General features: G+C 32.5%; 1 protein-coding gene across 1 annotated transcript; it reads left to right on the top strand.

Annotated features, from left to right (window-relative positions):
• The first annotated feature begins 9,408 nt into the window (after nucleotides 1-9,408).
• LOC110030917 (heavy metal-associated isoprenylated plant protein 35-like) lies at nucleotides 9,409-10,780 on the top strand. The gene is made up of 3 exons (XM_020733905.1): nucleotides 9,409-9,536; nucleotides 9,619-9,694; nucleotides 9,811-10,780. Exons 1-3 carry the CDS (start codon nucleotides 9,495-9,497, stop codon nucleotides 10,569-10,571), a joined length of 879 nt encoding a protein of 292 aa, XP_020589564.1. The 5' UTR covers nucleotides 9,409-9,494; the 3' UTR covers nucleotides 10,572-10,780.
• Nucleotides 10,781-11,076: the final 296 nt, after the last annotated feature.

Here is an 11,076-nt window from a genome sequence, read left to right as displayed (position 1 = left end):
GGTTTGTGAATTTAGCTTGCAGCTCATTAATTGCTCGAAAATTGATTCAAATTTTTTACTTGGATTGAATAAAAATTGCTGTGTTGGGAGCAATATTTTAGATCAAATTTTTTGGAGCTCATTTTGTCATATATGAATCGGCTTGAATTGACTCGAGATGGGAGCACTTATTCTGTGCCCAATCAGAAATTTGATTTTTTTTAAAATTTGGAGCCCATTGACATACACTTTTTGGTTGAGGAAATGTTGAGATGGGGTTGTAGTTCTTTTATTTATTAAATTTATATATGTAATGTTAAGTTAAATTGAGTATAACGATTTACTGACTAATGTAACGATTTCGTATAACTCAATTTGAGCAAGTAAGCTTCATTTTAAGCTGAATCGAGCCAATTCTTAGTTGAAATAAATCCAGATAACTTTATTTGAGTTTATTTGAGTCGGCTTGTTTAGATTTTGAGTATAGTTAGCTCAGCTCAATTTCAAGCCGCATTAAATCTATTCGATCCGACTCCTAATAGCAACTGTTAGTGAATTAGGAGTTTAGAAAATTGAATTGGTCGATTCAATCCAAAACTACCTGAAAACCTTTTTCACTCCATATAATCCACACTTGCATTAAGATTTGTGCAAACTACATCTTTGGTTCATCTCTCTCTCTCTTCTGTGATTATTTTGTTTATTTTCCCTTCTTCCTATTTACAAATCAACCCTCGTCATCCATCTATTTGGTTTCTTACTCAAACATCAAAATTCATGATAAAATCTCAACCCATGTTTTCATTCCTATCAAATTCTAAATAGTTTGATTCTGGCATGCATAAATACATCGGTTCGCAGTTCAAAAAAATCACGTAAAAGTGGTTAATTTGTAAATAGCAATGTTTCAAGTGATTTGCCATTGATTATTCCTTTAAATAAATATGAAAAATAGGTGTTACATCTGTAAATATATAATATGTTCATCACAAGAATGTAAAAACCTTAAAATATAATAATATTTCTATATATAGGAGAAAAATAGTGCTTCTTCCCCGATACCAACCAATTTCTATGTATTTACATATCTGACATCTAAACCTCACTTTTTCAAATTTGCGCAACCCTAAATCTTTCACATCACATTAAAATACCACTTCTTAAACATTTTAAATGCAAAGTACACCTTTTCATGCACATGAAGTAAATATTATGTAGAGATGTATACAGTGTTCGATCTTTATCGTTTATCAGAGCAAAGATGAATAATGGTGGGCCTTATTTTTTAATTTTTTATTTTTTTAAAGTTGAATGATGGTGGTAAAATACTGAATTTTAGTTGTTAGTTATGTAAATATATAGTAATTGAATGGTATATATGTAAATCTTCCTATTTTTTTTTATGGTGGCATTTGGATGGATCTGAATGTATGGACATTCGAAATGATTCTAGAATGTTCTAGAACTTGTTCCCGTGTAATTCATATCATCCAACATTATAAATAAATAAATAAATAAATATAAATAAATAACATGTTTGGTCTAACTTGTAAATATTTTGATTTTATATTGTTAACATTAATTATTGCGCAATTTTTTTTTTTTATTTTTAACAAAACTATTATTTTTATATTTAATATATATATCCTAAATAGCACTATTATCATTTTTTTAAAAATCAAGGATACTCTTTCATGTATAAGTTGAAGGCACCAAAATGTTATGCCTATAAATATGAAAGGTTAGGTATGAGATACGTAAATACATAAGAATTATACGTGCTAAAATGTAAAATTCCCAAAATGAACTTTGTTTGAAAGTGAAAATGATAAAAGAGATTTGAAACTATGTTATTACATGTCACCCACTTGTCCAATTTTAGACAATTTCAGCAAAAAAAAATATTTTGATTTCTTAATTGTTGATGAGAAAATGAGTTTTTATTAGTATTATTATTTAAAATTATTAGGGGAGAAGATGTCCAAGTCATAATAATATAATTTTTTTCCTTAATGTTTTCTAAGATTGGGAAGATAATTGTATCGAAATGTCAGTATCTTTAGAGACGTGTAAAATGCAGTCTACTCTATTAAGTTCGTTCATCGGAGAGTAAACAGTCTGCCGTGACCAACATCATCAGATCAATATTATAGTCGATAGCTTGCTTCATCATATTCCAGTATGGTCGATTGGGTTGGCTTAATCACTGGATTGCATAATTGTTTTTCATTAGCTATAATCGTGTTTTGGTGCTATTGAGTTGCTAAAAATAATAAATATTATGAAATAATTCTAGATAAGGATCAAAGTACCTCCTAATACAACTATGTCTTAGTTCTTTGTATTTTGTCATAATTTGAACTAGGAGCACTAAAGAATTGTAAAGATTCTTAGATGTGTAACTACCATAGCAATCAAGTGATTGCCTCGACATTCGTATATCCGCCAAATGTAAATTGATTGATGTCCAACTTATGATGGTAACTTTCGATCAGTGACCACCTGTCAATGCTTACAATCCCCTTTCGCCATTCATTAACATTCACTAACATCCATCAATTGACATACAACATCTATGCTAGTTAACTTCGCTCTTCATCGACTATTGCCAGCTATCTTTCATCGAGATCACAACTTTAAGAAATAATATCTATTAATCAAAATATTTATACTACACGAATTCTTCCTTTCTTTAGTCGTGTCTGAAAGAAAACAAACTATTTATAATCTCAATTATTATCGAGTAGAATTGATCTATTATATCAAGTTAGTCTGATTTTCGAGGGATATATGCAAGCATCTTAACCCCTTGGTTGAAAGCTTAAACTCTCGACCAAGAGATATTGAGTTCAGGCCTTCTCCGCCATAAAACAAACTAAATAATTACAATAATTCTAAAAGAAAAGGACAAATATGTAAGAAAATTGACTAAAAATCTAAATAAATTTTTCAAAAATGATAGTAATTGTAAAATAATATAACATAATTGCCAAAGAAATTTTCTCATTTGTTTATATTGATGAAGCCAAATTTACTCGGTGCATGCCAGAGGGATTTGCACCAAGGCTCCGGACAAAGCGCAGGAGAATGAAAACAAAGGAGGACGTGGAGAATTAATGGCTTCTGTATGAAAATTACATGTTCATTTTTATATATTTTTAAAATATTTAATATAAATATTTTACACATTATATTTTTCTGAGATCTTTGTGTTAAAAATGTCTCTTTATATATATATATATATCATTATTATAACTTTTAAACACTGAAATGCATTCTTTCATGTAAAATAAAGGTGGCAAATGTGTAAAAATTAAACTTTAGGTGTTGGATGTGTAAATACATAGGGATTGAGTGGTATGCATGTAAATCTTTCCTTAAAAAAATTTGAGAGAAACTAGTGGCTATTCAATGGAAGATTAGGGTTCTAGGCATGCCACATTAGTCTTAACGGGGATACAATAATACGTTTTGTTGTGATATACACCAATTGTTGTGGTATATATATAGATAGGAGAATGATCTTTGACGAAACGAAAAAAATAGAACGAGAAAATTTACACAAAAAAATAGTAACATAGCGGAACACACAGATTTACGTGGTTCGATAAATTGTTTACGTCCAAGGAGTTGCTGAGTATTTTATTACTTGAAGAATTTACATTAGTTGATCGTCTCGACTTACAAGAAGAATCTCTCACTTTGTTGTTCTCTCTACACTGAAATATACCGAAGAAGCTTTATATCGTGATACACTGAAGAAGATAAACTTACAAGAGAAATAAACCCAATTTCTCTTCTGCCACATGCCACAAAGAAGAAGCCAATGGAGAACAATTTTCTTCTTCTTCTTTCTTATTCCTTCTTCCTTCTTCCTTCTTCCTTCTTCCTTCTTCCTTTTGCTGCAAGGAACTACTGTTTGCAATTATCTTCCTCTGTCCCGATGAAGTCCAAAGAAGAACACTAAAATCGTGACTTGAAGCTGAAGAAGAGCCGTTGCGATGCCTTTTATCATGAACAGGAAGCGGAGAGGCGACGTTTCACGAAATAGCATGGAGTCGCGACAATTCACGATCAGACAAAGTGAACCTTCGCTTCCCGGGTTTTGCGATCGAGTGGGAGCGGGAAGGCAGGATCGGCCTCCAGCTTAACACGTTTGTCATTCAAACATGCAGACGACGACATGATCACACCACGCGGTGCGTCAAGCGGCGTGATACGATCCATGCCGTCAAGCACACTTACAATTTATCAGACGTAATGTTTTCTCCGCAGCCAATCTCCTTACTCTTATCATCTAATTCCTTCACAATTATTTATTTATTTATCTATACACCTAAAAAATAATTAAAAAAAAAAGATCTTTTTCAAAATTTGGTCAAATTTGTTGAAAATTTTTCAGCATCGAAGAAATCTCAATCTGAAAAAATAAATTAATTAAATTATTATTTTATATTATCCTATTTCTAAAATTAAGTGCTTCTCTTAACCATGGAATCCTTCAGCCATAGATGATAGATGTACACGGGACAACACTGTAATTAAAATATTGTTTTTGTAATTAAAAGATATTGCCAATGTAGACCAATGGCTGGGCATTAATTTTTGCATTATTCATGCAAGCGGGCAGCCATGCAATTATTATTAATTAATTAGGTCAACTGATTTCATGACACCTGGTTAGCTTGCTATACTGCAAATAAATATTATTTAATTTTTTATTTTTATATATATAACCTTTTTATTTGTTACATGTTTCAATCTAACTATTACATATTTGAATATAAATTTTATTTTATTGACATATCATCAATAAATTTAACAATTTTCAAGAAATTTATTTTTTTGTGCGTTTCAATTTTCAAAGAATAATATATTATTAATAGAAATAATATAAATATGTTTTGACTCTAATTTTCTCATATGATGATTACATGTAATTCAATTATAATATAAATCGGGCCTTATTTAATTTTATTTAAACATGTAAAGGCATGAAAATATTTAATTAAATTATCTAAATTATTTTGCTTCTTTTGTTAAGGTTGTAATGCATAAACATCACTTATTCGAAAAAAAATATTACATCAGGACTCCACATGTAGAGTTACGTGTTATTATAATACTGAGAATATTCTCAAAACACTATAACATCTGAATAACATATAATAACACATGAATAACACACAATAACACCTGAATAACACGAGGGGAATATTCTCTTGTGTTACCGGGTCGATCACCTCCACAGTAGCTCTACATGCGGAGTACTGATGTAATATTTTTTCTACTTTTTCTTTTCTTTTTTATTGGGGCATTTACATACATATCACACAATTCTTATGTATTTACCTATCTAATACCTAAACATTTATGTTTATATTCATACCGCTCTAGCATTAATGTCGCAACAAAAATATAATTTTTCATGCAGAGGTTTGTGAAGCAAGACATTATAAGTGTAAATATCAAATTTTATGTGTAAATATTTAAAAATTATATGGTGTATATGTAATTTTCCCTTTAATTATAAGTATTACTAGTTATAGATGTGATTAAGAGTTAATTATCCATATATTTCAGTTCTTAACATGTCTACATCTTTAAATGAAGGCTTCTCGTTTTATTTTAAGAAGAAAACATTACCAATACCAAAGGAAAGTGTTGGAGCCACAAGAAGAAATTACGCACTAATGACGCAATTAAGTAGTTTAAGCAATCGAAATTCTCTTTAAATTTAATATGATTTAGATATTAATTTCGAACATTAAATAATAAAAATTCGATGTTGACTTTATTTTTATGCACAATGTAAATAAGATTTATATTCAAAAAAATTGGCCTTTTAAGAAAATAAGTACTAGGGCTTTCGAACAAACTTTTTGTTCGTGAACAAGTCATGTTCGACTCGTTAAGTAGCTCATGTTCAAATTGTTCACTAAGTGAGTGAGTTGAACATGTATAAATTTCTTAAGCTCGAATTATAAAAGTGTGAACATGAACAACTCTTTGATCGATTATCTTCAGGTAATTTTAACTTAATATATTATTTATGTTATAATATATTAGACATATTTATATGATTATATCTAAGTTTAAATCACAACAGCTTGTGTGGTCATGTAGTTTTGTATCTTTTATTGTATATAAATGGTGCATGTTGGAATACAATGTCCTAGGACTATTTTATAATTAATTAAAATGAGTCAATTTAGATTCAAACACAAGACAAACATGAATAAGAATCTGGAAATCGAGTGAACACAAACACATCGTTCCCGAGCAATATTGAACACTGACCAATTTCATACAGAATTAATTTGAAACGAGGTGAAACGAGCCAAGCCTGAGCTCGCTCAGGCTTGACTTGTTTACAAACCTAATTGTAGCCCCTATGGGCCTTTCTAGCTCCTTCACATCAATCACCTCTCAATACAGAAAATGAACATATAGAGAAGAAATCTCTAAGATTTATTATTACTAAAATAGTTATAGGAGCACAATCTAAATATTAAAATTTGTTATCTAATAGTATCCCTATTAGGATGCAATCATTTGTAAAAGAAATTTCGTTCAGAATAAGCCGAGTTGATGAGATCAACCCATTAGACTAATAGAAGTCAGCCTATTCGTCAGTTGTGGTTTCGACTAACGTCCAGTACATCCGATACCTCGATTGAACCCGAGCCTTGTAACACGCTTAGTATGGGTTCTAACTTGGGTTTGCCCAAAATGAACCTTAGTTATATGATATAATTTTCTTATAGGGGTTTATTTTACTCCACTATAAAATGTAATTTCATTTTAGCTTCATATCTCCCTTGGGGGGAGTTAGCAAATAATAAATTAATTATTGAGGATTCTTCTCCCCTAGTTGGTGGAGGTTGCTTAGTTTGGATGGTGGAGTTGAGCAATATTATTAAAAATCTTCATTGGTGTCATTTTGAGTATATGAAAAGTGAGTATGAAAATTCTATTGAAGATTTAAATGAGTAATGTCCTTTCTTTGACTTGAGGCTTTCTTTTTTTGGGCATTTACAAAAATGTCACATAATTTTTATATATTTATATATCTAACTCCTAAAGTTTCATATTTACATACATAATACTCAAATGTTTAACCCAGGATTGCCCAATTCATAGGATTCAAGAAGGCTTAAATTTCGAAAAGTAACCAATCGGATCGCCCCAAATCGGATGTCTAAAATTATATTAATCTGTAGAAATATTTTCAAGATGTGCAGGATAGACGTTAACTCAAGATTGTAAACAACCAGACATGGTTGAGAGAGAGAGGAAAAGAACTCAAATAACTGAGGCAAGGAGAATCGAGCCAAACAGCCAAACACGAGCAACTAGGGACAGTTGACAATGGTTGACCTACCAAGGCCAACCGACCGACCAAGACTAACCGATCGAGATAGGATGATCAAGATCGAATGATTGAAGCCAAAAGGCCAACGTTGGGTAAACAAGGTCAAGCAATCGAAACCGAGCAACCAAGCGGCTTCATATAAAGTTGACTTCCATCACGCCCTAATTGAATAAGGGTAGGATTAGTTTCAGATCCCAAAAAATCGAAAGACTGTCCTAACCTCGAACCTCTTGTTCACAGTCATCTAGTTTCTCACACAGTTCTGCTCCATCTTGCCTCTCTTTGTCCATCTCCTTAAATCTATTCCTTGAGAGTGATTCAGAGATGCTCTTGCGTTCAAAACAATCACATACAAAAGTACAAATAAAAGGAATGTATACATATTTTTTAAAAAAAACTAATTTAATATTAAGTTTATAATAATTTAAAGGTGTTGAGTGTTATATATGTAAATACTAAAATTTAAAGGTTAAATATATACAAGGTATGAGCATGTACAAATCCCCACCCTCTTTTTAATAAGAGCTCTCACCTTAAAAAGATTATTTTTATATATTAAATAGTCCGATTGTGATTAAGTTTTTATTTTTACACCTGATCGTAAAAAATTAATTTAATGTTTATAGTAAAAAGCTACTTCAGTTTTTTTTTTTATATATAAAAATAATAATTTTTTTTTTCAATGAGGCGTGATTAGGGGTGTAAATGAGCCAAACTCGAACGAACAGAGCTTGTGTTTGTGTCTGGTTCGTTTGAAATTTAGTTTGTTTGAAATAAGATCGTGTTCGAAATTGTTCGTGAAGTCACCGTTCATGTTCGTTTCTTAACGAACGAGCCGAACACAAGCTGTTCGCGAGCGCGAGCCAATTTGAAATCCGTGATATTAATATATATAAATAATATGTTATATTAATTATATAACTTATATTATATAAATATATAATGTCAATATTAGTATATTACTAATATAGTATATTAATATATTATTATTAATAATTTAATATATATTATAATTTATAAAGTTTAATTTTTTAAAATATCATAAATTTTTTATATATAATTATTTTAAATTATTTTATATTTCGAACAATAACGATTCGAACACGAACGAACATATCACTGTTCGTGTTTGGTTCGTTTAACTAACTGAACAAAAAAAAATTGTTAACGTTCGACTCGTTTACTCATCGAACGAGTCCAACACGAACTCATTGATGAACCTAATACGAACTGTTCGCGAACAACAAGCTTTTTTGACAATATGATAAATAGAATATTTTTATAGATCGGTTTAGGCCATACAATTGAGCCCTACATAATAATAACAATAATAAATAGAGTAATTTTTATAATTAAAAATTCATGCAAAAATGTTTATATTGCAAGCTATGTATAGTACATGTTACATAGTACGCATAGTACATAAAAAAAAGTTGTTTCAAGAGTTTAGAAAAAGGGTACCAACAACATATTTTTTATGTTTTTATATATCTCACACTATATGTTAATATTTATTCATATAATATGTCTTGAGTGTGTTTGTGATAGCGGTGTGGTGACAGTGCGACATCACGTTGAAACATATTTTTTTGCTATTTGGCAAAACTGTGTTTTACAATCTAATAAATCTCTGTGTGGTGAATGCTAGAAAGTGTAGCCTGACTTCGTTAATTATCATAACTTCGAACAAAAAGTTATTCCCTAGTAAGCTCGTAGTAAGTGTAGAGTTGATTCTTCAAATACTATTACTACAAATAGTGTCGTCATCGTCCATCAAATTCAAGATTTATTACAGTTGACTCATCTCTGTCGCTCCCTTTCTTTTGTCTTACGCTCTATTCATTAGGGGTGTGTTTCACGAACAAATTAGGCTTAAACAAATATGATGTTAAGCATTTAAATGTTTTTTGAACTGTAAAATTAGATATTTAAATATTGAAGAATTATTATTTACAAATGTAACCAAAGCAAAAAAAGATTATCACTATAACGGCTTAATTCCAAACGTAAAATTCAAATATTTTTAAACTCTTGCCTTTATCCTCACTCGTCACATCTCACCGTTTAAGCGTTCCCCAAAGTCCCTTTTCCTCTCTCCTTCGCCTCCTCCTCCTCCATCTGCCCCCTTTAAGCTCTTTTCATGGCTTCTGGACCAGAAGGAACGGAGCCGTTGAACTGCAAGGCACTTATTTTCTCCTTTATTTTCTAAATTTCTTTCTTATAATAGCATCAGCAATCCACTGATCTCCATTTTGATAAACCAGACATGGGTGTTGAAGGTCTCAATCCACTGTGGAGGATGCGAGAGAAAAATCAAAAGAATTCTTCATAAAATCAAAGGTAAGATCCGCTAATCTCTTTTCAATTTTGAATCTTTCTCGATCCGCTTCAATCTTGACCGATTTCTGTTCAACAAATGTTAATCAAAATTGAATCTTTCCCTCTTCGATCCACAGGAGTTTATGATATTGAAATCGATGCAAACCAGAACAGAGTAACGGTAACCGGCAACATCGACGGTGAATCCCTGGTTCAAAAACTGCTAAAATACGGCAAGCACGCCGAGCTGTTGACGGAGAAGAGTCCCACCCCCGCCACCTCCGCCGCGAAAATTGAATCCAACGGCAAGGAGAAAGCAGTCCCGGCGGCCACCGCACCAGAAACAGAGGAGAAAAAGCAATCTGAAAAGGGGAAAGCAGTAATTCAGTCACCGGAGATCCCGCCGGCAGCCACCACCGTCTCCGATGAGATCACTGCTCCTAAGCCTGATACTGATTCAAAATCACAACCGGAGAAGATCAGCTCCGTGAAGGCGGTGCCAGCCAGCGATACAGAGAACAAGAAGAAGGAGAAGGAAGTCAAGGGAGAAGAAAGCAGGGTAAATGAACGGGAGATTTCCGGCACCGTGAGCACCGCCGGCGTGAATTCTCCTCAATTTCCGGCGAACATCTCGCCGTTGTACGCTACAGCGAGCTATCACACAGCTCATCCCAGCACAAGCCACGCTTACTACGCGGCGGCGCCGCCGGAGATGGCTTCGAACTACGCTTACTACGACAACTCGCCGGCGGCGTCCTCTCCTCCTCCGGTGGGGTACTCGCCGCCGTATTACTACTCGACAGAATCGTACTACGGGTCGATGGAGCAGCCGTCGACATCGACGGAATCTTATGATATGTTCAACGATGAGAACCCAAATGCTTGCGAACTCATGTGACAATTTCGGTGGCGGAGGAGCGGCGGAGCAAGTTCGCCGGAGTTTTTTTATTTTGTTGGGATCATCGGAAATTGATTTTCCGTTTTTTTTTGTTTTTTTGTTTTATATTTTTGTCTTTAATGCTTGTAAGTTAATAAAGATTTTTCGTGCAAGAAAGTGAAGTCTAGTGATCGGGTCCACACATTAATCACCAATTTTAGTCCATTTCGGACTCATCTTTCTATAAAAAAAAAAGTGAAGCCCCTCGAATCCTAAAGTGTCCAGAAAACACACTCAAGATATAAAACTTCTGAGCAATCCAAGTTAAGTGAAAAGTATATTGGAGAGTTATTCATGATATGGTCTCCATATTAATAAATATAAGCTTCTTTCCTACAAAGTTAAAGATCTATCCCTTCATCATTAGCCTTTAAAGTGTGATTTTAAGTAATTATAAAGATACTTGAATATAGTAAAACTGAGAATTAATTTAGTCATTCAGAGGTTTTTCGACCGCTCCCCCGCT

This window comes from Phalaenopsis equestris, unplaced genomic scaffold, assembly GCF_001263595.1.
Source record: "Phalaenopsis equestris unplaced genomic scaffold, ASM126359v1 Scaffold000761, whole genome shotgun sequence".
Lineage (NCBI taxonomy): Eukaryota > Viridiplantae > Streptophyta > Magnoliopsida > Asparagales > Orchidaceae > Phalaenopsis > Phalaenopsis equestris.
Note: the sequence above shows the minus strand (reverse complement) of the source record. Positions and strands in the feature narration are given on the sequence as shown.